We start from the raw sequence: 27,325 nt of genomic DNA on the forward strand, positions 1-27,325 counted from the left end.
ATTTTGGGGGGACCACTGCTGGATGAAGTACATCAAAGGATCAATTCATGGACATAGCAGGCGGTTTGTCATGCACTCAGTTTTCTCGCCAGATTGCTAAAATGCAGTCATGACACTGCATCACTATTAGATTGTTTCATCATGTTCCTAATGTTGACTAAGCTTTTAGAGGTTTGAGGCCATTAAGGGCAACCGTAATAAAGTATTTGTATTGACAACTGCAATTGTGGAAACTCACACATGAATCAACAGAGTAGTATCTGACATTATCTCCATATCGAACCACGATGATGTCCAACTGATGATGGAATTGAGGAAACAAGCAGCACATAGGATTATTGTGTATTTACCTGGTGATTAGAATTAGCAGAAACTCTTAGTTTGCATTTCCATTGAATGAAGTCCCCAATATAGTGAAAAGCTAGAGTCATGTGCTGTGTTCTCTTAGGTAAAGTACCTGTCCAAAATCTCAGTTTGTTGATGTTGAGAACTTAATCATAGGGTCTTAACTGAACTAAAAAGAAAACGATGATATTGGAATCCAGAAGAGTTAGGGCACTACAGACGTTCGTAAAGTAGTAGTGGGAAAACTTTTTGGTTTTCTTGCTGTCCTCATTTTATTTTATTTTTTCTGTACATGGCTTTTGGTTTAATATGCTTTTGAAATAAAAATGCAGTATATATTCTTCTTCTCCTAGTTCAGATCCTTGCCCTGTTTAGAATCTTCTGTGTACTTGATAAGTTGATACTACTTGCCACTGCAGAAGAGGACTTTTGTAGGAAGGCATAGGGAAGGATTTCAGGATAGCCATTACATGCATAGAAACGCCTTATTCGGTTATGCATCTTAAATACCTAAGAGTTTAGAAATAGGCTAGATATGCATTATGGTCTTGCTTCCTGATAGCTTAAAGATTCTGTGAAATATGATTGTGCGAAACAAAGGATGTTGAAATTCTCAAGATCCTCTTTAAAGATAATCTAGGTAATGGTTGCTACCATCCAAGCCATCATCACGCATGATAAGCATCATGCAGTAACTATGTGGAATGAAAAGGATCACGAGGGCCTATAACATCATCATCATATGTGAATTTTATTCATGACAAAAGTGTCTAGAAGCATTTCATGGGTCGATTTCATGCAAAAAACTTGGGCAGCTGGGCCAACCTCATAAGCCCTATATGTTAGAAAATGACTAGGTATCCTCTTATCATTTGAGTTAGTTGGCATCAGGTATGCATATATGTCTATGTGCTCTTTACTCAAGATAACAAATCTAGCATCCTAGCCTATCTTATTTTTGTTAGACATTTCTTTTCAGTTCTTCTAGATAGCTTGATCAAAGGTTTCTATCTTTCAGCCTGACATCGCAACTTAAAAATTACAGTGAAAAGGAAAATGCATTCTAAAGCTTGCAAGAAGTAACAAACGGAAATGTGCACCACCTCACTACTTATGCCCGTTGTTTTGTGGCCAGAGCATATATGATTAGAACCGTATCTTTTCAATTCAGATGAAACTTTCAACTTTTTCGCAAGCAGAATCAACCTTTCATACCTGCAAATGTAGCAACAATCGAGTCATATCTATAGTGAAACAAGCCTTACGACGGTGCCCAAATTGCATGGCCGTGGTGATATTAGATTTGGGAATTGTGCCGTGATCGTATTCCAAGAAACTCGATTTCCATCAAGTAGGCACATCAAAAGTTCACCATTCCGTGTGAAGCCACAAGATTCCATCAGAGTCCACTAATCCTGAAAGTATACAGCGCAGTCCAAGACCAAGGCAGGACGTAGTCTGTCATAATCCAAACAGAGCAATTGTGATACACAATACAATCGTGACACCCAAATTATGAACAATGAACACAGCCAGCAAGTCATTCAATACTGACTCGAACGCATCTAAACCAACACTAACTGCATGCAAAAGCTCTTCCGGAAGAGCCATTTCATCAGACACTCGTGGGCGACATCGAACAAGATTATTGATCATAAACGACCCTCCTTCTGCAGATCATCGTGCTTGGAAACAGCAGTTTCCCGCCGCAGGATCGTAGGTAGAGAAAGCAGTAAGGGGTGTGCCCGTTTTATGGAAAAGTAATGGGAAGTTTATGCTTGGAAGGAGAAGTAAACTTCAAAGAAGTTAGGAAAGAAGGTGCTCTTATTATTCTCGTTAATCGAAAGCTGCTTTTCTTCAAACTGGTAATTTAGCAGAAAAGCACTCGGTGCCTATTAATACAAGGAAAGGAAACACTTCTACACTTCACCCCTCAACTATTTACGACCTTATACTTATCCCCCTAAACGAAAACAAATGATTGGTTGACCTTCTGTTTGATAGAGTAAAATGTGATTTAACGAGAGGATACAATGACAAATCAAAAAAAAAAAAAAAAAAAAAAGGGCCTCCAGTTTCATTAGCTCACCCAAGAATTGGAGCACACTGATCGATCTAATTACAGGGGATGCCGCCTTCACTTCACCATATCATTAGACAAAGAAAGAGCCTTCAAATTAATCAATATCGCCATCCATATCCTAATTCTCGCCCGGAATACTCTCTGTCTCCTTGACATCCAAAGTGTCTTCTCTTTCAAAATGGAAACAGCAAGATACAGAAAACGCAAACCCCGACTCCGATTCGAAACCGCTCTAACAATGCTCGATCAGTGTTGGCCTTAAAAATGATCCAACTATAATGGGTTGAGTTAGGTCGGGTCCTTATAATCGGACCGTGAAAAGGGCTTCATAGATATGCTGGTAAGCAAATACACTGTACAAGCAAGATGTCCGTGCATCGCATGGGTCTAAACTAAATTCTTTTCATATTATTTCAAATATTGGCTTCTAATTTATTTTGCATTTATCAATATTTCAAAGTTATTATCAAATGCAATTTATTGTCTTGAACTCTTTATAAGTTCTACGAAACTGCCTTAATTTTTCATTAACGAGTCTTAATAGGAAAAATTGTTCAAAAAATGCTAAATTTGTTCATTTTTTATCAATTCAGTCATAAACATTTTAATTGTGCTAAATGAGTCATAAACAAGTTTACATTTTATCAATTAAGTCAACTCAGCCAATTTTGACTAGGAATTATTGACATGAATGCTCGTGCTGACGTAAGCAATTGTTAATAATATTTTGATATTTTTAAAAAAATTTCCTTTCTTTCTTTTCATTCTTTACTTTTTTTTTTCTTTTCTCTTTTTTTCTTTTTTTTTTTTTTATTTTTCTCCGTGCCCATGTTGGCAAGAGTAGACCTTCACCAAATCTAGCGAGGGCATCCTCACCAATCCAGGCCCAGGCTTCCCTCACCCGAGGTTAACAAGGGCGATGACCTCCGTTGGTCATCGACGAGGCTTGGTAATGACTAGTGGAGGTAAAAGAGGAAAAAGGAAAGGAAAAAAAAAAAGTACTAAGTAAAGTAGGAAAAGAGAGAAAAGGAAAAAAAAGATATATATTAAATTAATAAAAAAATTTGAACTTTATTAAAAAATTGTTAATGCCAGCATCGACGTGTCACGTCAAACAACGTATACATTAGCAATTTTTGCCAAATTGATCAAATGGACTTAATTAGCTCAATTAAAATGTCTAGGAATTAATTGACAAAAATGTAATAAGTTTAAAACTTTTTCGGTACTTTTTCCCACATACACATGTATTTAATATTTCTTAGTGAAACACCTATTATGAAAAATAACGGTTGAAATTTTACAACAAAAAAAAAAGAGTTTTAGCTATAGAATCTCATCTGTTTTGGCGAAGTTTTCTTTTGTATTTTTTTTGGCAATCACCGGTACAAGTGCCATTTATTCTTCATCATGACAAATAACCTTTTTATGGGTACTACAGTACAAAGAAGAAAATTAACACCAAATGGAATGATGTTTTCTCTTTACCGGAGGCTTCCTTTTTTAATTCGGGAATCTCGGATCATTCTCCATGGTTATCCAAGTTCTCAATCCGATTTTTAGAAGGAAGCCTTTCAAATTTTTTGATTTCTGGATGAAGTATCTGGATTTTTGTTCGATTGTTCAACAAGCTTGGGAGAATCTGATTGGCGGAGTTCCCATGTATCATCTAGTGTGCAAGTTGAAGCATCTTAAAGGCCGTCTCAAGCGCCTCAATAGAGAGGCCTTCGCAGACATTTCGGTGAGGACTGATCAGGCAACAAATGAGTTACGTATCATCCAGCTTGGTCTTCAACAGAATGTAGATGATGTTACTCTTGTTGATTTGGAGAAGGTCCAACGCCGTATCTACATTGACCTGCGTTCTCACGAGGAATCGTTCTTCAGATAGAAATCCAGAGTGAGATGGCTTAAAGAGGGTGATCGGAATACGAAGTTTTTTCATCACTCAGTCAGCAGACGACATCTTAGGAACCGAATTCTATCGATCAGGGATCCCTCAGGTTCTTTGGTTATGGATCCGGCCTTAGTGCCTGCGGTATTTGCCTCCTTTTTCTCAAAATTTTGTCACCGTAGACTCTTCTTCAAAAGCCTTCCTTGCAGGAGGTGAAGGAGTTTGTTCGGAGGCCTCTCTCGGTTGACTAGGTTCATTTTCTCTCCAGGCCTACTCTTGATTCAAAAATTCGTGATATCGTGTTTTCTTTGGCTCGAGGCAAAGCGCCAGGGCCAGATGGGTTTACGGCGGAGTTTTATAAGAATAATTGGGAGTTGGTAGGGCGAGGTTGGGACACCTGGAGTGCCATAACTTGGCACGGAAGGACACTTAAGTGCCATAACTTGGCACGGAATGACACTTAAGTGCCATAACTTTAAAATGGTACACTTAAGTGCCAATATCGAAGTAAAATGGGACATTTAAGTGCCACTTCGGCGAAAATCCGGCCAAATGGCTGACGTGGCAATTTTCCGGCGAGTTTGGTCCAAAACGGCGTCATTTTGCATGCTGACGTGGCAGAGAAAACACAAAAACGATGCCATTTCATGTCTACGTGTAAATAATAATATATAAATTAATTAAATTAGATTTAAAATATTCAAAAAAATTTAAAAAAATTAAGAAAAATTTTAAAATTTTAAAAATTAAGAAAAATTTTAAAAAAAAAAAAAAAAGGAGGGGGAGGTCGAACGAGGCGGCTCCCTCGCCTCCGCCGCCTCCCCACCGTCGCCGGGAAGGGCCGGCGACGGAGGGGGAGGGTCGGCCGAGGTCGCCCAGCCCGGCCGGCCGACCGACGGCGAGGGCTGCGAGCCCTCGCCGGATCGCGGCGAGGGCCGCGACCCTCGCCCAGATCGGGCGAGGGCTCGCGGGCCCTCGCCACCGGTCGGCCGGCCTCGCCGCCCCGGCCAAGGCGGCGACCCGGCCGACCCTCCCCACTCTATCGCCGGCCCTTCCCGGCGGCGGCGGGGAGGCGGCGAGGGCCCGCGAGTCCTTGCCGGATCCGGGCGAGGGCCGCGACCCTCGCCCTAGATCTAGGCGCGGGACCTCGCGCGGGCCCCGCCTCCCCGCCGCCGGGAAGGGCCGGCGACGGAGTGGGAGGGTCGGCCGGGGTCGCCGGGCCTGGCCGAGGCCGACGAGGCCGGCCAACCGGCAGCGAGGGCCCGCGAGCCCTCGCCCGGATCTGGGCGAGGGTCGCGGCCCTTGCCGCCATCCGGCGAGGGCTCACGGCCCTCGCCGTCGGCCGACGAGGGGGCGGCGACCCCGCCCGACCCTCCCCCTCCGTCACCGGCCCTTCCCGGCGCGACGAGGAGGCGGCGGCGGCGAGGGAGCCGCCCCGTTCGACCTCCCCCCTTTTTTAAATTTTTTAAATTTCTTAAATTTCTTAATTTTTCTTAATTTTTTTAATTTTTTTTAATTTTTCTTAATTTTTTAAAATTTTTAAATTTTTCTTAATTTTTTAAAATTTTTGAATATTTTAAATTTAATTTAATTAATTTTTATATTATTATTTATACGTAGACACGAAACGGCGTCGTTTTTGCATTTTCTCCGCCATGTCAGCGTGCAAAACGACGCCGTTTTCGACCAAACTCGCCGGAAAGTCGCCACGTAAGCCATTTGGCCGGATCTTCGCCGGAGTGACATTTAAGTGTCTCATTTAACTTCAAAACTAGCACTCAAGTGTACCATTTTAAAGTTATGGCACTTAAGTGTCCCTCGGTGCCAAGTTATGGCACTTGCGCTGTACTTCTGCCTGGTAGGGCCATTGGTCCTAGATGCTATGAAGGACTCATTTGCCACGGGTCGTCTTTTTAAAGAGGTTAATAATAAGATCCTAGCTCTGGTGCCTAAAGTTCCGAACGCATGTGATGTCTCTGACTTTAGGCTCATAGGGTGTTGTAACACCATCTATAAAATTATAACCAATATCCTCCCCAATCGGATTGCCGCGGTTCTGAATGACCTTATAAGTTCTTCTCATAATGCATTTGTCAAAGGAAGAAGAATTTTACATCCTCTTAGCCCAATCATTCCGGATAACGCTTGCACGGCCAGTGAGACGATGGGGGATAAGCTTCATCGTCGAGAGGGAAACAGCCCGGATCACCAACTAAGGCCCCTAAATTAAATAGAATTGGGATGCTATGTACATTACATATATCAATACATATATCAAAAAGATACATATTGTAGATTAATCTATATTAAGATTATATTTTTGTTTTTTTTTATACAGTACAACTTGTTACATTCCAATAAATTACAAACATCCTGTTAGCCCAGGAATTATTTGCACGTTTTCACCTCGACTCTTATCTGCCAAAGTATGCTATTAAGGTGGACTTCCAAAAGGCTTATGACACTCTGGATTGGGACTTTTTGGAGATCACTCTTTCAGCTTTTGGGTTTCCTATTTGGATGATCAATCTTATTATGGTTTGTGTTCGCACACCTAAATACTCTATTTCCATTAATGGTGAACTCCATGGCTTCTTCTCGGGAGGACGAGGGATTTGACAAGGAGACCCTATGTCCCATACCTTTTTACTCTAGTGATGATGGAGGTTTTCTCAGGGTTTATATGTTCCCGTACAGCCCAGGAGGAATTTAGATACTTTTGGTGATGTAAAGTGATGGGTCTCTCTCATCTTTTTTTTGCCGATGATGTGTTTCTCTTTTGTCAAGCGGATTGGCCGTCTGTGACTTTACTTAAGAGAGCTCTTGACATCTTTTCCTCTTGGAGCGGTCTACTTTTGAACAAGAACAAGAGTGAGATTTTTATGGCAGGGGGATCTCCTTCTCTTCGGAGGAACATCATCCTGGCTTTTGGTTTCAAGGAAGAAAATCTACCAGTATGCTACCTAGGTGTGCCTATCATCTCTTCAAGACTTGGGAAAACGGATTGTATCTCTTTGATAGATAGAATCACGGCTAGAATACATGCTTGGACCCACCAATTTCTCTCCTTTGCTGGAAGATTTCAGCTGATAAGGTCAGTTCTTCACTCAATTCAAGCTTTTTGGGCTAGTGTTTTCACTCTTCCTTATTCAGTTTTACACCACATTGAGCGCATTCTGAGGCAATTTCTTTGGAAGGGCTCCTCCCTTGGTTGAGGTGGGGCTAAGGTTTCTTAGGAGGATATCTGTGTTCTCAAAGATGAGGGTGGTTTGGGCCTACGCAGATTGCGCGACTACAATAAAGCCACCATCCTCAAATATATATAGATTTTGTTTACTGACAAAGAGTCCCTATGGTGTCGTTGGATTCACTCTAATTTTTTAAAGAAGTATAATTTTTGGGTCTCTTCCACCCCTACAATCTGTTCATGGGTGTGGAAGAAAATTCTTAAATTGAGAAGGGATTTTAGACCTTTCTTCTTTTGGGAAGCGGGAGATGGTCGATCAATCTCACTGTGGTATGACAACTGGCACCAAAAAGGCCTGCTACACCTCTTCCTACCTGAATCAGTTATTGCAAATTCGGACTTCTCCCTTCAGGCTACGGTAGCTGAATTTCTGTCACCGGGGGGTCAAGAGTTCAGATCTCTACTTGAGGGGTGGAATTTTATCCTCCTTCTTCATCTCGATCTCCAGACCATTTCTCTTGGTGTGGCTCCTCCTCTGGAGTTTTTTCAGTTGCATCAGCTTGGGAGATTCTAAGAGCTAAGAAAGACAGGGTGCCATGGGCCCATTTCATCCGGAAAAACGCCATGGCACCTAGGTTTCAATTCAACCTTTGGATTATTACCAAGAACCGCTTGCCTACCCAGGTTTTTCTCCTGTCTTATGGTAGAATTAACCATGTATTATGTGCCTTTTGCAAGACCACTCCGGATTCGATTAATCATCTGTTTTTTTAGTGCCATGTGCTTGCGACTCTTGTTTATTTTTGGGCGGGGAGATGTAATCTCCCTTGGCACAATAGACCTTGGCCAGAGATCATCAACTGGGCCTTGAGATTTCTCTCTAGTAAGGATTTCTTTCACTCCATTGTCCGATTTTCTTTTGGCGCCTTGTGTCATCTTATCTAGAAGAAAAGGAATGCAACCATCTTTCGGGCTGAAGTGCAACAGGTTGCTGCTATGAAGGATCACCTTATCAAAGTTGTCAAAGATAAAGTGCTAACTTATAGCAGGGTTCCAGACACTCCCAGGAACGAGCTTGGGGCTTTGATCCTCTTATTTTTTATGGAAACACTATAATTCCTAGTTAGCTAGTGCTTGTGTGCTTCTAGTGCAGTGGTCGTTGTGCCTCGGCTTGTGGCTTTTGCTATTTTTTAGTTTCTTTGTTTTTGCTTCTTCTTTTGCGCCGGCTCCCTTCCTCTTATTCTGCTTTTTTGCACTATGAGTGAAAGTTCTTAGCGCCGGTTTGTGTTTTTTTTGGCTTTTCCCTTCTATATAATTACCTTTACCGAAAAAAAAAAAAAAAAGAAGAAGAAGAAAATTATCTCATTATCTCTAATAATGGTATTGATTTTAGCAAATATGGAAAATTGCGGCATACATTAACAACATGCAATGAAAATATTTATATTTGTCAAATTTTATTTTGGTTAATTTCCTAATACATATCTATCATTAAGAAACCGTAGTTTTTTTTTAATAATCCTCTAATATTATTTATTCGTCAAATGTGGACTACTGTATTATATATAGTACCTTAATGAAAGTCTAACATCATATATTTGTGAGTACATTTCGTGATTTTGGGTGTGAATGTAGATAGAGATGTGAAACCAACAGAAACATATGCAAAGGACAAAAGAGGACGAGTCCTAGTAATAGTCAATCCCACTTCGGGAAGACTGGATTGTCTTGGTTTCACTCTTATTGACAATTTCTTCGTTCCACTTATCTCGTATTTTCTGCCTTGTTTGGGACGGTAAGAGACTTTTGCCTGGTCCTGCTCCTTTGAATGGACCCGGCAATTTGACTTGCGTCGACCATAAAATGCATTGCCAGCCTCTCTCCTCTGCCTCCATTCTCTTTCTTTCGTTCTTACGTCCATCAAAAGTTTGGTTTCTCGGGCTTTTTGCTCATTCCTTGCGGCCAGCAACTCTACTCCGACCATGAGCATGAGGGCCTTTGTCTCGGCTTCGCTTTTGCTCTTGCTTCTGCGGTGCGCACAATCCAAGTACATTGCCTACAACACCACGTCCCGCGTCGTGCCCGGCAAGCTCAACGTCCATTTGGTCCCTCACACCCACGACGACGTCGGCTGGAAGAAGACGGTTGATCAGTACTACGTCGGTTCCAACAATACCATTCAGGTCACCTCGCGCTCCCGACCCAAGTCTCCATCTCTTTCTTTTCTAACGAAACATGTTATATTTACGTGGTTGATGGATTCAGGGCGCGTGCGTTCAGAATGAACTGGATTCCATAGTTCCGGCACTGCTAGCCAATAAGGACCGCAAGTTCATCTATGCGGAACAGGCTTGCACTTTGCACCCTCTCCCCTTCTCTTTACCTTCTTTCACTTTCTTTAACCTGACTTAGGATATTCCCTCTGTTGATGCAGGCTTTTTTCCAACGTTGGTGGAGAGACCAGAGCGAGCAAGTCCAAAATACAGTCAAGCAGCTCGTGAGTTCGGGTCAACTGGAGTTCATGTAAATCATCGACTCCCCCTCTTTTAGAGTAGTTAACCCTGCTGTGTGGGTGAGGGAGAGGAAGGCAAAACTACTTTCCATTGAATTGTCTTGCGCCAGTCTATGCCTTTTAGCATCATTTTAATTGCCAATTAATTAACTGACTCACCGTGATGCATCTTTAAACTCATCCTTGAGGATTTTAAAAGCTGACTGCTACCTTTCGGGCACAGAAATGGAGGAATGTGCATGCATGATGAGGCCACAACTCATTACATCGACATGATTGATCAGACGACTCTTGGCCACCGATTTATCAAGGAAGAATTCGGTGTCACCCCAAGAATTGGTTGGCAAATTGATTCTTTTGGTCATTCGTCTGTGCAGGCTTACTTGTTAGGAGCAGAGGTCTTGCCTTCTCTATTATACTTTAATATATACAGCTCCTCCTCTCAATGATGGATGCTGGTTAAGTGATGGCTTGGATCTTTGGTGATCTTGGTTAACAGCATTGAGTTCATGACTTGCTTAACACAAAGTTTACTCTACTTACAGGTTGGATTTGATTCTGTTTTCTTTGCACGAATAGACTACCAAGATAGAGCCAAACGGAAAGCAGAAAAAACTCTTTGAGGTTGTCTGGCGAGCATCTAATAGTCTTGCTTCATCTGCACAGGTTAGTGCTGCAGCATTTCTCTTCTCCCTTCTTGACGGAGGAAGTTGATGCAAGCTCCCACAATTTGACCTTTTTCGTCTAGAGTTATCTTCATAATCTTCAAAGCTTATTTGGATTCGCAAGTACATGCATTAAGAATTTTAAGTCCTCTGTAGATATTTGCTGGTGCATTTCCGGAGAACTATGGACCTCCCAATAATTTCCATTATGAAGTTAACGATGATTCGCCTATTGTTCAGGTTATCCCTTATACCAAGTTTTTTCATGATTTACCCTCTAGATTCATATTATTGTCTGCCTAATATTATTATGTTGTATCAATTTGTAGGATGATTACAATCTGTTTGATTACAATGTCCAGGAGCGAGTGAATGACTTTGTGTCTGCTGCAATATCACAAGTAAGATTGGCATAAGTAAGATAGCAATTCATTTGGCCTAGGAGCCTTGTAGGATTTATTTCCATATTCTTTCAGCTTCTCAGTTTCTTGTCAATGTGATCGTCTCTTGTTAATCCGTAAACAAAGTGGATCATATTTCCCTACAAAAGCAGTTTATCTTGGATTATTGGGGTCTCATAGTGAATGTTAGATTTAAGATTATTTACTCAAGAGCGGATTACAGTTTTTTTTTTTTTTTAATGATGTATCAACGGTTTGTCGAGTTCATTCATAGCTTAACTCTATCCTGATGCTCTGCAAGTGAAATTGATACTTCTGTCGAGAATGATTCATATCTTTCTTCCATTAGTAATTGAACCAAATCATTGTTGCCTATATAATCTCCATCTGAATTTAGGCTCATCAGGAATGTCCCATCTTATCTTTTTCAGGCCAACATCACTCGTACAAACCATGTCATGTGGACTATGGGCAATGACTTCCAGTACCAGTATGCGCATACAGGGTTCCGGCAATTGGATAAATTTATTCATTACGTCAATCAAGTTAGTATCTTTTATGCCATCCAAAATGCATCAAGATGGATTTCTTTTATGTCCTCATGATTGATTACTTTATTTACTCCTCTGGGGTGAAGTGATATTGGTCAACATTGACTAGTTTTAGCTCCATTCGATACCTATTATTGACAATGCATCAGATGAATTCACAACTTTACATTCTAGAAGAACGTGAAAATTTATCTTGCTACCACCTTGTGCATTATTGCTTTGGCACACAGACCAGATTGATGTTGAACCAGTGAGGCAACTTATGATTTTCGTGCATATCTTGTTACTGATAACTACGCTTGCAAGCCCCCTTTGAAAGCCATTTCTCAGTTAATTCCAGCATTCTTAGGTCGACATGATCATTTCTCACTCGAATAAACATAGCTAAGTTAGTTTCATTTTGTTCTCAATGCAATTTGGAGTGATTTCTAGGACGGACGTGTCAATGCCTTATACTCAACCCCTCAATTTATACGGACGCCAAGCATGCTTCCAATGACCAATGGCCACTCAAAACTGGGGACTTCTTTCCGTAAGCATGATGTTTTAGAGTAACATAGAAGTTGCAGAAAAATATTCTTTTCTATTTTTTTTTTTTTTTTTTGACCTCTCTGAGATGCTCGACAGATATGCAGATCAAATAAATGTTTACTGGACTGGCTACTTTACGAGCAGACCTGCCCTCAAAGGCTACGTGAGAATGCTGAGTGGTTACTACTTGGTAACATCCGCATGGCCATCTCTTGATTCCGATTGCTAATAAATATCGTTTAAGCTCATGATAATATGCTGATGAGTAATGAATATGAACAGGCTGCCAGGCAATTAGAATTTTTGACAGGAAGAAAGAAACTGGGGCCAAACACTGATTCCTTAGCCGAAGCTTTAGCCATTGCACAGCATCACGATGCAGTAACTGGTACTGAGAGACAGCATGTTGCTGATGACTACACCAAGCGACTCTCTGCAGGCTACACCGAGGTTTAGCTCATTATATTCTTCAGAGTTTTCAAAACATATGACCACATATGTTTCAAGATTCTTGCGACTCACATTTACTTTGTCAGGCTAAGGATGTAGTTGCAGCATCTCTTGGCTGCATGATGGAGACACCCAGAGCAGCTTCTTGCAATTCTTCCGAGACAAAGATCCAACAGGCAATTCCAATTTAGTGGACTGTTTTGACATTTCCTAGGATCAGCCTGCTCCCATTTGAGCTTTTAGTCCATCACATGACAATCTTATGCATCTGTGGTATACTTTTTGCATCCGTCACAAAATAAGTAGAGATGAGACATTAGAAATGCACACACACCCACATTAGGAGTCCGGGACACCTAGAGTGCCAAAACTTGGCACGAGGGGACACTTAAATATCAAAAGTTAGGAAAATGACACTTAGCAAGAAAATCCAGCCAAATGCTGATGTGGCGATTTTCCTGCGAGCCAAGTGCAAAACAACGTCATTTTGCACACTAATGTGGCTAGACAAGTACCAAAACGACATCGTTTTGTTGCTGATGTGGATAAATAATTAATATAAAAATTAATTAAATTAAATTTAAAACCAAAAAAAAAAATGGAGAAGGAGGAGGATGAATAACAGCCGGTGGTTGAGAGCTCAGCCCTCACCCAGATCCGACAAGGGTTGTCGGCTCTCGCCATCGGTCGATTAAGGTGGTCGGCCCCAAGCCAAGGCTCGGCAACCCCGGCCGACCCTCCCCCCACCTTCCCGGCTATGGTGGGGTAGTGGCGGTGGTGGGCTGAGCCCTCAGCCACCAGCTAAACCTCCTTTTAAAAAATGAAAAAAAAAAAATGATTTTAAATTTAATTTAATTAATTTTTATATTAAAATTAGAATTGTGTCAAAACGACGTGGTTTTTGTGTCTTTGCTGAGTCAATCTTCTAGCAAGCCATGTAAGTGAGCAAAATTAATAAAAATTACCACATAAGATTTCTGGTAGAGTTTGCTGGATGTGGCACTCAAGTGTCCAAACTTTAAAAAAAATTGGCAACTAAGTGTCACTTTTCTAACTTTTAACACTTTTAAAGTGTCTCCTATGCCAAGTTTTGGCACTTGGGGTATTCTTTTGCCCCCACATTAGCATCACACCGACATGCAATGGGTAAATATTTGAGTCAGCATCGATGGAGAGATTTTAGTAAATAGTTACTCTTCTCTCTTAAAATTCGCAGACTTTTCTGCACTTTATGTCCAAGCAGTCTATTATTTCATAATCATGGCCTTCTAACTTTTGGTCCGTCTTCTTGGCATGAGTTCAGTGTCCACTTTTGAACATTAGTTACTGTCCCCCATCAGAAGTTGATCTATCGAATGGGAAGAAGCTGGTGAGTAGTGCAAACACCTTGGATGAATTTTCATAAAATACCAAAAAAGCAAAAGAGTTAGTGTTTAAGACATAATTTTTGTAGGTGGTTGTTGTCTACAACTCACTAGGATGGAAAAGACAAGAAGTTATAAGAGTTCCTGTGAGTATTTGACGTACTTTTATTTAAAAAAACAATTTATTAATCGTTAATAGAGTTCTTATGAGTATTTGACATACATGGTACAGGTTGTTAGTGAAGATGTTAGTGTTCAAGACTCCAGTGGAAGAGAAGTTCAATCGCAGCTTCTTCCTATTATGAATGTCACATTGGGTATAAGGAACTATTATACATTGGCATATCTGGGAAGATCCCCAACTGTGACCCCCAAATATTGGCTTGCCTTCACTGTATACGTTCCACCCCTCGGTTTCAACAGTTACATCATTTCAAATGCAAAAGGAAAAGGTATGGGAATGGTTTCGTCCAGTTGCAATGTGAAGTATTGCCGAATTTACATCTTTATTTCTCTGCTTCTTTTTGGCTCCATTTGGCAGGTGCTGCTGCAACTTCTGAGAGACAAATCATGTTTGCTTCAGAAAGGGGAATGAATGATACAGTAGAAATAGGGGACGGAAACTTAAAACTTGTTTATTCTGGAAATGATGCAAGACAGGTTGAATATATAAACAGCAGAAGTTCGGTATGTTCTTTGTTATAGCACAATGTGTTTCATGAGTAGAAAAAACCAGAATTTGCTTCTTTTTCTTAATATCTATCTACAAGCATCTTCATCCTTTACCATGCTTTCTCCTTCAGCAAAAAATGTTTAGATGAGGCAACTTTTTGCATTTTAATTTGTTCATGTACTTTAATGTGAGACATAATGATTGAATGAAGGTCAAAGCACCTTTGGAGCAATCACACAGCTTTTACTCTGGAGATGATGGAAGTGTGGATTTTCAGGTAAATCATTTTTATCAATGGCTGCTACCTAGGGGAACATCTGCAAAAGTTTCTTCATCTTAGAGATGTTCTTGTATAACTCTGGTAGTTCTATTTTTTTAGGCATCTGGAGCGTATATCTTTCGGCCAAATGTTACCTACCCTATTAAGTATGATGGGAAGGTATAGTTTCTTCCAGAATATCTCACTCAGGACAGCTCATTACTAATGACATTTTATAATCGTAACTCCTTACAATGTCTAGGTTCCTTTGACTATTTTGCGGGGACCACTGGTTGATGAAGTACATCAAAGGATCAATTCATGGATATATCAGGTGGTTTGTCATGCACTTTAGTTTTCTCACCAGATTGCTAAAATGCATTCATGACACTCAATCAAACTATTATATTTTTTCATGTTCCTCATATTGACTAAGCTTTTAGAGGTTTTAGGTCATTGAAGTCAACCATAATAAATAGAGTCCCAGTGTATTGACATTTTGTCCATATTGAATCTCGATAATGTTCAACTGATGATGGAATTGAGGAAACAAGCAGCACATAGGATTATTGTGTATTCGCCTGGTGATCGGCATTAGCAGAAACTCTAAGCTTGCATTTCCATTGATGAAGTCCCCAATATAGTGAAAAGCTCCATTCATCTGCTTTGTTCTCTTAGGTGAGATACGTGTCCAAAATCTTAGTTTGTTGATGTTAAGAACTTAATCATAGGGTCTTAAATGAACTGAAAAGGAAACCGATGATATTGGACCAAAAGATTTAGGGCACTACAAACATTCATAAAGTAGTATTAGCAGATTTTTTTGTTTTCTTGCTGTCCTTCTCATTTTCTTATTTTCTGTACATGGCCTTTCAATTAATATGCTTTTTAAAATTCAAATGCATTATATATTATTCTTCTCCTAATTCAGATCCTTGCCCTGTTAAGATTCTTCGGTGTACTTGATAAGTAGATACCACTTACGACTGCAGAAGAGGACTTCTTTGGGAAGACATGGGGAAGGTTTTCAGGACATGCATAGGAACTCTTTATTTGGTTATGCATCTTAAATACCTAAGAGTTTAGAAATAAGCTAGATATGCACTATGGTCTCGCTTCCTAATAGCTTAAAGATTTTGCCAATAATGGTCGTGTGAAACAAAGGATGTTGAAATTCTCAAAATCCTCTTTAAAGATAATCTAGGTAATGTTTGCTACCTGCCGTGCCATCACCATGCATGATGAGCATCATGCAGTCACTATGTGGAATGAAAAGGAACACAAGACCTATAACATCATCACCATATGTGAATTTTCTTCATGATGAAAGTGTCTAGAAGCATTTCATGGGTCAATCTCAAGCAAAAGCAGTCGGGCTAACCTCATAAGCCCTATGTGTTAGAAAATGACTAGGTATCCTTTTATCATTTGAGTTAGTTGGCATCAGGTGTGCGTATCTGTCCACATGCTCTTTATTCAAGACAACAATTCTAGCATCCTAGTGTAGCTTATTTTTTGTTAGACATTTATTTTCAGAATCATACACATGAATTCTCAAATGAATAGCAACTTAACTATGACTGTCGGTTGTCAAAGTCACTTGGTAATATGACATTTCTTTGTCTTTGGAGTTTGAACTATGCGATTGATGGTTCTATCTCCTGAGTGTTTCAGCAAGTCCTTTCTTTTGATTGCATCATGCTTCAGAAAATGACTGATTTTCTTAAAGAGGCTTCATATCAGAAGATGCAAATTTTGAAAATGCCTGAATTTGGAAAAGAAGATCGAACCGTGTTTTGTGGTAACTTGAGAATTTTGCCCATATTGCAGATAACAAGAGTTTACAAGAGAAAAGAGCATGTTGAGGTTGAGTTCACTGTGAGTTGCCGATCTCATCTTATCCTCTAGCATCATCAAGGTGAACACTATGAAAGACTATGTAATAACCTTATTTAATCTCTGCTGGAGCTGTGTAATGCTTGTAGGTAGGGCCTATCCCAATTGATGATGATATCGGCAAAGAGGTTGTCACTCAGTTTAGAACTACCATAAACAACAATAAGACATTCTATACCGATTCTAATGGTCGTGATTTCCTAAAAAGGGTACGTCATGCAGTTGCTCCAAAGCCAACATTATGTCCTAACGTACAATTATATCCCTTTGTTATTTTTTGGTGCTTATTTCTTCTTCCCGTCATTTGCGCCATGGTAGGTTGTTGGTAAAGATTCCGATTGTACGTTCAGTTGTTTAGATAATTTATCAAGAAATTTCTTGCAGATTCGAAATTACAGAGAAGATTGGGATTTGAAGGTTAATCAACCAGTTGCAGGAAATTATTACCCCGTATGTTCTAGTCATTTTGCACAACCATCTTATCCACACTGTGTATTAATTGCTCAGTCTTTTCCATTACGTTTTCCTTCCTGCCTAGTTAAATATAATCCGGATGCAAAAACTCGTCCGATAAGCTAATATATGGAGAGGAAGACTTGAGGTGCTGACCTTGAGTTAAATGGCTTTCATGGCGTCTGCAGCAGACTAACTCGTGAATTGCAGAGTAACCTTCGAAAAACCTCCAATTTAGTAATAGAACAGAGAGCTGATATAATATCCTCACAGGGTAAAGATAACCACAACGAAGACAGTGAACTAAAATGTAATTTTTATCCATATATAGTCAGTCTCCCTCTAGTTCACATTCAACCGAGTTGCAAAAAGTTCAGCATCCATTAGTTGCTTTTGTGACATCATTGGATAATATCAAGGTAATTACCATTTTCCATTAAGTTAACAGTTGAACTGCATTTCGCCTGCCCGCGATAATATGAAGAATCCACTTTATTTTGTTTTCACTTTCACCCGACAATTGAAATAATCCCAGATGCGCCCATTCATTTGTCTAACTCACATGGTCGCTGTCAATTCCGTAGCTGTAAATATTATTAAACAGGTTGATAACCTATAAGGTTATTTTTTGCCTGAATTAGTGACGAAAGAGAAGTTTTCAGCTTTGTCAATGTTTTGTCAAGTTCTTCAATGGTATAAGTAACATGCTTAAAGTCAACTCGAGAACCCCGAATCCCCTTCTAGCAATGAGTTATGAAACAGGCACATATCAAAATGCGACATAAAAAGATCAATTCAAGCTTTATTGAAAGTAGCTTTTACTATAAATTTTGTTTAAAATGGAAAAACAGAACTTTGCTTGCTAAGATCACGACTAGAAATTCTCCAATCACACCAAATTACTGTTTTAGTCTCTGTTTCCTTATCTTTGAATAACATAAAGATCAATGTGAAAGTGAAAATATTTTACTGCAATCAACTCAATCATTCTGGTATTGTCCTTCCAGATTAATCTTGGCCTGTACATTCGAGATAACAGTACAGAGTTCTCAGTTCTAGTCGACCGACCTGTGGGAGGTTCAAGCATCATTGATGGGCAATTGGAACTTATGCTCCACAGGTTTCTTCTATCCCTTTTGCTTTGAACCTCAATAAACAATGATAAATGCCATATTCCAGTATATCACTGAGATTTGAGACAAAGTTTGGATCGGACAGGAGGTTACTTCGTGATGATGACAAAGGCATCACCGAGGCGCTGAACGAAACACTCTGTGTCATTGATGATTGCAGGGGACTCACTGTAAGTGGTCACAGTTTCTCTTCCATGGTCTTCAGTCTGAAACCGGTTCTATTTACACATTGCAAGAGGTAACTTGCAGATCATGGGGAAGCACTACCTGAGAATTGATCCTTCAGGCGAGGGTGCTAAGTGGCGTAGAACATTTGGACAGGAAATATATTCTCCGCTTCTACTAGCCTTTACAGAGCAGGTGAAAGAGTACCGTCTTCATTTCTCTTGTCAGCACTGTGGGCAAAATTTATTTATAAGTTCATTATCGTTCTGCAGGGAGGGAACGATCAGGCAAACTCCTATATACCAACCTTTTCAGCATTAGCTTCTTCTTACACCTTACCTGATAATGTTGCCCTGATAACCCTCCAGGTTACGAATCTCATTCTATGTTTATTTGACCAACTATATAAAGTGTGCTTTGAGATTGTATTTGCAGTTCTTCCAGATATTTTGGTCAAAGATCTCTATGTTTCAGCCTGGCATTGCCACTTAAAAAACGCAAATGATGGAACAAAGAATATCTCCCTTCTTTGCTAAATCCTTGTTCTGTTTCCTCAACCACTGCAGGAGCTGGAAGATAGGAATGTTCTCCTCAGATTGGCACACTTATATGAGGTTCCTACTTTATTTAGATCGTAGCTCTCCAAAGAATTATTTAAATATTCTTAATATTTCTTGAAGATACTAACTTTTCTGCGGTACTTTAAACTCAAGATTGGAGAGGACAAGGATCTCTCAGTTATGGCCAGGTGGAACTGAAGAAACTCTTTCCAGATAAGAAGGTAACTTGCTGAATAAACTGCAACAGTTCACACTTGCATCGCTGTCAGCCACTTTTAAGTGATTTGTCTCATGCTATCTTCTCCTACAATGATTCAGATGAGCAGAATAGTGGAGCATAATTTGTCTGCTAACCAAGAAAAAGCAGATATGCTCAAAAGAAAACTGGTGTGGAGAGTAGAAGGCCCCCCTGAAGGAGCCAATCCAGTCAGGGGAGGTCCCGTAGATCCTATAGAACTCGTGGTGGAGCTTGCACCCATGGAGATCCGCACCTTTGTTATAAACTTTGGCTCTTAAGGGCCACTCAAGGGAAAGAAATGCAGCGCAAATGTGAGTCCAAAGAATTTTTCTTCAGACAATTGATAATCATGCAGTTTAACAGTCTTAGAGGCCGTCCTGAATGGTACACGCACAACTTGGTTAATTCTATGGAGCATTCACCTCACTTCAGTTTGAAAGTAGAAGGCATATGTTGTCTGGGAAAAAATCAGACATCATCTTACTCGGTCTCTATTTCTCTCTCTCTTCTCAGGTTTTAATTTCCAATCCCCTGCAAATTTCATCTCCACAAGCAGGCTTCTTAATGGAATGACTCTTCCTGTCTACCAGCAGGACACTGTGCTGCATCTCACCAATCAATCCTTAACACAACAGGTCTCAGTTAGTAGGAATAAGCATACTATTCCATAACCAATACTTCTAGGTTAAGAAAGCATTGTATTTGGCCCCGAGCCATATAGGCATTAATGTCTATGCTATCACATGAGCTAGTATATCATATTGTAGCTGGGTACTTCCAAGTGATGGATCAAGGATAAGCTGGCCCACATATTTGAGAAACCACTCAGAGCTAAATAAGTTTGACATGGCAGCCTTCAATCTCTCCTATCTTGGAAGCTCTCTCGTTGTTGTGGGGTTGGTATGTACATTTTCTTCTGATTTTGGTACTCCCTCCTACAGAAAAAGCTACCACAGCATTAATATATTTGGAGTACCCCCTTCAAATTATAGTAAATTCAAAAACCGAAACAAAACATTGGATTGGGAACATTACTTTGTTCCAAACATCATAAAAAAAGAACCCCAGGGGCTTTATCTCATGATTTATACTGTAGGACCGACAAGTTATGCAAACCCCACATCTTGGGTGTGATCCACCTGCTTTACATGTTGGTGCTCAAACTGTGCATTTGACAACTGCACAAAGAGCTTTGCCCAAGTGATGTTTATAGAGTTCTTCCTCATATGCCAATATAGTATCTTTATTTATTCTGTCCTTTCTATCAGACATGTCATAAGAGTGCTTGCAAAGTCAATAATCAAAGCCCTAGGGCAGTTCAAGTGCTATGCTGATTTGTCTGTGTTATGCACACATTGCATAACAATCGGTTAGAGCTCACAATAGTTCAGACTTTCTACTGACTGTTAATCATGATTGTTCATGGGTGATAAGGTGGAAACAATTGTATGTTCCGCCAGAAGAATTCAACATAGTATTCACTATTCAACCAAAAACTTGGCGAGGCTGCTTGAAGTGTCTTTGTCTGTTCGAGATAGATATGTCCTGCAAGATGGACTAATTTAAAGGAACACAGGTGCATCAAAGAAGCTATTTCTTGCAATTAGGATATATATGTCATACCATTTCTTCCCCTTCTCATGTAAAAAATAAAAAAGATATCGTGACTATTATATTAAGATGACGAAACGTCGTCATATCATATGGAGACGTTGCAGCTATGCTCTTATGCCAAAAGACACACATTTTTACAATTTATATAATACTAGTATAAGATGACATGGTTAAAGAACTACCTAACTTTATTTTTCATTAGTACACTCCCTGTCACAATTACAATATGGACATGAACCTAGCACCTCAATCATAATTAACAGGATGGCGTAGCTAAACCAACATGAGCATGGTTGTAAATTGGGAGCAAAGGAATATAGTTACATCTTGAGAAATAACAACTGCATTTGGGACACAAATTGAAATGGCTGTAGTGCTAAAATGACAGCAACCATTGAGTGAGCCCACATAATCAAAGTTTACCAGTATATCCGCCACATCTACTGCCACTAAGACCGCTCCATCTGTTATTTCCAATTCCACAGCAAGTGAGTCCCTAATGTCTTCCAAGTCAATGAAAAGCACCTCTTTTTGACAATTTCGGTCATGAAAATCAGCCAGATGGAATCATATCACATTTGAGTGAAAGTTGAAACTAAGTCAATCTCTCCCATTCCCTTCCATTACTCACTGCAAATGAAAGATATTAATTATAGTGATGCCAACAGTATCAACAATTTGGAACCCAGTAATACACAGAAACTAGAAAACAGAACACCAATTTGAACCAGATGAGCAATCTCAAGACAACCCAGGAGAAAAGCCGATGCAAGCAAAAATTGCTATGTGCAGGTTAAGTAAGCAATTTTGTCACTATGAACAATAGTGGATGCGGCGCTTGGCTTCAGCATACAGATAGCTATCCTTAACAAAAGCCTATAAGCTAGTCAAATGGACAACTACAGCCCAACAAAAATCCAAAGAGGTGACTGCTGACTGATCTGAGAAACTTCATTCAACCCACAAAATAAAAGCTGTCTGAGAGATCATCTTGACCAAGCGGATGTGTTCATACATATTAGTTGAAGTTCCTGCACTAGACAATTCTGAAAAAATCATATTACAGGTCCTTCCCTATCCTTCATTTGCAACTATACGACTGACCTTACATTTTGGAGGCAGCATGAAGAAAAGAACTCCACCTGCAACCATTTTGAATAGTACCACAACATCAGAACATTCATCTAGTATAACATACTCCTAAACAAAACGTGAATGATAGGATCAGTTATGTCACTGTTCAGGATGTATCGAAACTGAATTATTATTCAAGCACGATGCAAGATATTACCTCTCTGGACATTATTATGTCATTTCATTTCCAAAATTTCTCGCCATTCTCAAAGGAAGAATGCTGCATACGATAAACAATAACCATCTCAAAGAGCCATGACACGCATATCCAGAGCCTTCTTAACCCGGCAAAAGTCATTGAGAATTTGCCATTGAGTGGAGAATTACTTGTAACTGATAAAGTTCATCAATATCAAGTTGAAGCCTGAGAAGCGACTTTCATCTCTTCTTCTTTCAACAAGTTCCCTGGGTCATTCTCGTGGCCACCAATTTGACCCTTATAAATATCACTTAAAACAGTGGAAACTGGCAACCATCCAAGCCTAACTGCACTTTCCAGAATCTTTTCTGCTTTTTCCATACTTCCTGCTTTGGCAAATCCACATACTAAAGCACTACATGTAGTCACACTTAGCTTAGGCTTGCGCTCTCCTAGCTTATCAAGTATCGTCAGAATTTCCGGAAAACTTACTTTTTCACACAATGTAGCCAGAAGATCATTATAGACATCTTCACTCATGGTAAAGCCCTTGACAAGCAAGTCATCAACAAGCTCAATAGCTTTTATCAAGTCCCCTTCCTTGCAATAAGCATCAACCATCACTGAATAGATTACTTCATCAGGCTCAATCCCTCGGCTCACCATCTCCTCAAAAGCAGCGAATGCTTTGAGTCTGTTCCCAGCTCTGCTCTGACCATTTATTAGCGAAGTATAAGTCACAACATTTGGTGTCAGATTCTGCTGTTGCATCTTGATGAAGAGATCCTCTGCTTTACTTAACATTCCTGCCTTACAAAAATAATCAATGAGAATGGTATAGGTCACATGATTAGGTGCAATGTTCCTATCAACCATAGCTTCCACCAAATTCTCAGCTTCATTCAGCTTTCCCAACTTGCTGAAGCCATCAATTACAGCATTGAAAGAAACAGTAGATGCAAAGCCTTTGTTCACCATATCATTAAACAAAGAAAGAGCCTTCTCTACATTGCCTTCTTTGAAGCAACCATCGATAAGGGCGGAATAAACAAAGCTATCAGGTTGAACTCCCATGGATAGCATCTCATCAAACAAATGGAATGCCTCACCTAAATTGCCAGATTTACAGTATCCATCTATGATTGTAGCATAGGTCACTCTATTAGGAGCCAAGCCTCTAGCTGAAATTCCATCAAACAGCTTCCTAGCTCCAATAACATCTCCTAACTTACAAAGACCATTGATCAAAGCATTGTAAGTGACGATGTTAGGATTGACACATCTTTGACCCATCTCCTCGAGGAGTTGAAAAGCATCTGCTAGTTTACCCAGTTTAGACAAGCAAGATATAACAGAATTGTAAATAAAAATATCAGCCACTACGCCCTTTTCCTGGAGTTCAGAAAAAACTTCCATTGCTTCTTTTAGTTTCCCATTCTTTGAAAGTCCTTGGATCAACAGTCCGTAAATATGTACATCCGGCAGCACTTGCCTCTCGAGCATCACCTTAACAATTGTGAATGCTTCTCCAACATCACCACCTTTACAATGACCATCAATAAGAGTCATGCAGACGGCACCACTTGGTACTACACCGCAGTCTATCATCTCCATGAAGAACCTGCCAGCTGCCTTCATATCCCCTGCCTTACAATACCCACTGATGAAAGCCCCATAAGTATATTCATTAGGCTTGAACCCCTTCTCCAACATTTCAACTAAGTATAGCCTTGCTTCTTCCATCTTGTTGGCTTTGCAGAGCCCCATGATAAGAGAATTATAACAAAATACATCAGGCAAAATCCCTCTCCCCTTCATTTCCTCAAAAGTTCTCTTTGCATCTTCAAATTTATTTTGTTCGATGTGGCCCTTGATTAGAGTCGTGTAAATAATTGCATTTGGTTTTACATTTGCGCCAATCATCTCATCCAGAAGGCTGTTAGCCGCTTGGAGATGTCCACTGAGGCATAGGCCCTTTATTATCACAGCATAGGTGTAAACTGAGGGTAGCAAGTTTCTACTTTTCATCTCAATCAAAATCTCACGAGTCTTAGCCATGTTTTGCTTCCTACAGTATTCCTCTATCAGTGGATTATAGCTCTGAGTGTCAGGGCTTGTGCCTACGACAGTCATCTCTTCGAGCAGAGCATTTGCCTTCTCCACATCACCAATCCTACAAAGACCCGCGATGAGCACGTTGTATGTGGGAGCCTTCAACTTTAGACCACGGTCAACCATCAAATCTTTGATTCTGAAAGCCTCGTCGACATCCCCTTCTTTCATGAACCCATCCAGCAATGCTGTGTAGGTGATTTGTTCAGGATTTAATCCAATATCGAACATTTCATCAAGTAATGCTTTTGCCTCTCTCGACCTCCTGTGCTTACAGAAGCCATCGATGAGTATGGTGTAAGTATATCGATCGGGCGTAAAACCCTGGCCAGGCATTGCCTTGAGCAAACTTAGAGCGTCGTCTAGGAGCCCAGATCTGCAGAGTCCTCCGATCATAACGTTGAACGTAACCAAATTGGGGGTACATCCCTTCTTCTTCATGTCAGAGAGCACCTGTTTAGCCCCCTCAGCATCGTCCACCTTGAAGTGAGCAGTGATGAGACTAGTGTAGGTGTAAGCGTCGGGAACAACACCGGCCTCCATCATGCCTCCGTAAACCTTCCAAAACAGGGGCATCCTGTTGGCCTTGCACAAATCCTTGAGGAGCGTATTGCAACAAACTAAACTAGGCACGAGCCCACCATCCTTGGCACCGAGAAACACGGAGCAAGCCTCGCCCAGAAGCCCTCTCCTTTTGTAAACACTGATGGCAATCTCAAAGACCGCGGCATCATTACCCCTGCTAAACTGACGGTGGCTCCAGAGCAAAGAGTCCAGTATCCGGGACGCCGGCGCGCCGGTATCGATCATGCGGTCGGCGACGCCGTGGGCGAGAGGAAAAAGCATGGAATTGCAGAGGAGGACGGCGAGGATCGAGAAGGAATGCAAGCTGTGGGGGGCGCCCAGGAAGGAATCGGACCAGCGGAAGAAGCCGAGGAGGCGTCTGGGGTCGGGCACCCGGTGGTCGCGAAGCACGGAGAGCACCACGTCGGGGTTGAGCTTCTGGGGGAGGTCGGAGGAACGGAGGAGGAGCTCCCAGTCATGGTGGTGGCTGAGGATGGCCGCGATCTCGCCCGCCGTCCGTTGGTCGAGCTGCGAATGCGAGGAGGTGCAGAGCGATCGGGCGTGCTTGAGGCGGAGGCGGAGGCGGAGGCGGAGGCCGAGGCGAAGGCGAGCGAGTCTTGATATTGACATGGGCTTCGAATGCGCGCGCCTCTGCTGAGGTCGGGGATCGCCGCCACTGAACTGGAGGAACTGCGGCAGCGACGAAGCGGGGAGAGGGAAGGAGAGAAGACGGAGACGACGGAGACGACGGCGTCGGGTGGCATTCCGCTTGGGCTTGGGCTTGGGCTTGGGCTTGGTCTTGGTCTTGGGCTTGGTCTTTGGGATTTGGGCCTTGTAATACTCGATGGACTGGATCTCCTCATATAGGCCGGGCCCAGTTAGCTGTTTCATCTAGTTTTGTGAAATGAAATCCCAGACTTTCGTTTTGCACGAGCAACGTCTCTCTTAGGGCTGCGCAAATCGTGGCATATAAGCCCGACTTGGATCGAGGCAAATGTTATGCTCCTCAATACACGTTCAACAACAATCAATGATCTTAAGAATTGGGCGCAGTTTAGAGACCGGTCGTTTTATTGGGACCATTCGATTCGAAGATTTTCAACTTTGTGTAAATTAAATTGTCCCAGCAACTAAATTATGGAAAATTAATCGATCGGGAAAACTTAGAAGAAAGTGGAGAAGATAATAGTGAGGTACCGGGTTGTAGGACAATATAATGTCCCATGCAGACGAAGCTCTTGCAGAGTTCTTACTATGTCAAAGAAAGGTTTGTTTAGGAGGATGAAGGAAATAATAAGAGCACGTGGGCAATGACTAAGTTCATCGATGGTGGAGTCCTATGTAATAAAAGAAAGCCATTGGATAACTAAGATTGAAATGGGACAAAAATAAATTGTATTTGTATCTGTGCACGAGGGCTAATTACACGTGAGCAATGGTTAGCATTCTCATGACGTCTTTTCAATACAATTACCTTGTTATTGGTTAAGTTCTAAAATTGAATTCGTCTTTTTAATTCCTCAAAATGCACATTAATCATGTGCATGATTGAATATTCATATCGTATCAAACACTTCGAATTCAACGCTAAGATAAACAAGTATTAATATCTAAAGTCATTTTTGAAATCCTAACAATATCTCAATATCTTAAGTATATCCCTATCCATTCGGTGAGTAATATCTTGGTTTGATGGTATACGAAACCAAGCATACAAATTATTTACTACAATAAGCTTAGGCTCACGCTATTTTCATTCTTTATTGGCTCATGACACCCATCACATTTAATGAACCACGTTATCTCTTGTGGATTCCATTCTTAACTCAAGATTATTTCTTACATTTTTTCTTGTTCTTTTTTTCAATTTTACTAAAAGAAAATTGTACCCTCATTCCTTTCAAATTATTTTTTTCAACCTAGTCGTTTCTTCCATGCCCATTATGTTTTTAAACTTTTCCTTCATGTCTGTCTTCTTTTAAACTTATTCTCCATTATTATAATCTAAGCCAGCACTAATCATATATTGGAATAGAGAAGTGTTAGTTTTATATGCTGAGTTTTTTTACTTTATTTCAATAGATCATCTTCATAATCGTCGATTTTTCAACTTTGATTTTTGGTAAAATTTTATGAGAATTTACTTGAAGATTGAATATTGAATATTGTGGTTGATGTAGTTATTATACACAATTTACTCAAAGATTATCCTCTTACTTGTACTTAAGTTATTTTTTGAAGAATAGTTTCTTTGTATAAAAAAAATATATATTTACAACTCATTAACAAAACAATTAGTTTTTACTTATTTATCAAAAACACAACAATTAGGTAGCTATCTACAAAAAAAAAAAAAAAATTCTTGGAAAGTAGGTAAACCAATTTTGTTTCAAATGGAGAAA

At 40.4% G+C, this 27,325-nt stretch overlaps 2 protein-coding genes across 2 annotated transcripts; one reads left to right on the forward strand and one right to left on the reverse strand.

Annotated features, from left to right (window-relative positions):
• Window positions 1–9,491: 9,491 nt before the first annotated feature.
• Window positions 9,492–19,656, forward strand: LOC104427639 (probable alpha-mannosidase At5g13980). Its single transcript, XM_018865119.2, is given in 32 exon segments — window positions 9,492–9,692; window positions 9,775–9,858; window positions 9,944–10,032; window positions 10,245–10,419; window positions 10,567–10,641; window positions 10,643–10,687; window positions 10,843–10,926; window positions 11,016–11,087; window positions 11,519–11,632; window positions 12,071–12,095; window positions 12,098–12,170; window positions 12,266–12,359; window positions 12,452–12,619; window positions 12,706–12,795; window positions 13,923–13,988; window positions 14,073–14,129; window positions 14,216–14,435; window positions 14,525–14,670; window positions 14,868–14,933; window positions 15,036–15,095; window positions 15,178–15,249; window positions 16,746–16,793; window positions 16,901–17,020; window positions 17,196–17,261; window positions 18,272–18,384; window positions 18,483–18,567; window positions 18,647–18,757; window positions 18,835–18,930; window positions 19,129–19,176; window positions 19,276–19,306; window positions 19,309–19,343; window positions 19,441–19,656. Coding segments are annotated over 32 exon segments (3,027 nt in total). The 3' UTR covers window positions 19,639–19,656.
• Window positions 18,049–25,814, reverse strand: LOC104425762 (pentatricopeptide repeat-containing protein At5g61990, mitochondrial). Its single transcript, XM_010038551.3, has 4 exons — window positions 22,266–25,814; window positions 22,079–22,174; window positions 21,398–21,604; window positions 18,049–20,295 (listed from the first exon to the last, which is right to left on the reverse strand). The coding sequence occupies exon 1, from the start codon at window positions 25,812–25,814 to the stop codon at window positions 22,461–22,463; it is 3,354 nt and encodes a 1,117-aa protein (XP_010036853.2). The 3' UTR covers window positions 18,049–20,295; window positions 21,398–21,604; window positions 22,079–22,174; window positions 22,266–22,460.
• Window positions 25,815–27,325: the final 1,511 nt, after the last annotated feature.

This window comes from Eucalyptus grandis, chromosome 11, assembly GCF_016545825.1.
Source record: "Eucalyptus grandis isolate ANBG69807.140 chromosome 11, ASM1654582v1, whole genome shotgun sequence".
NCBI classification, from domain to species: domain Eukaryota; kingdom Viridiplantae; phylum Streptophyta; class Magnoliopsida; order Myrtales; family Myrtaceae; genus Eucalyptus; species Eucalyptus grandis.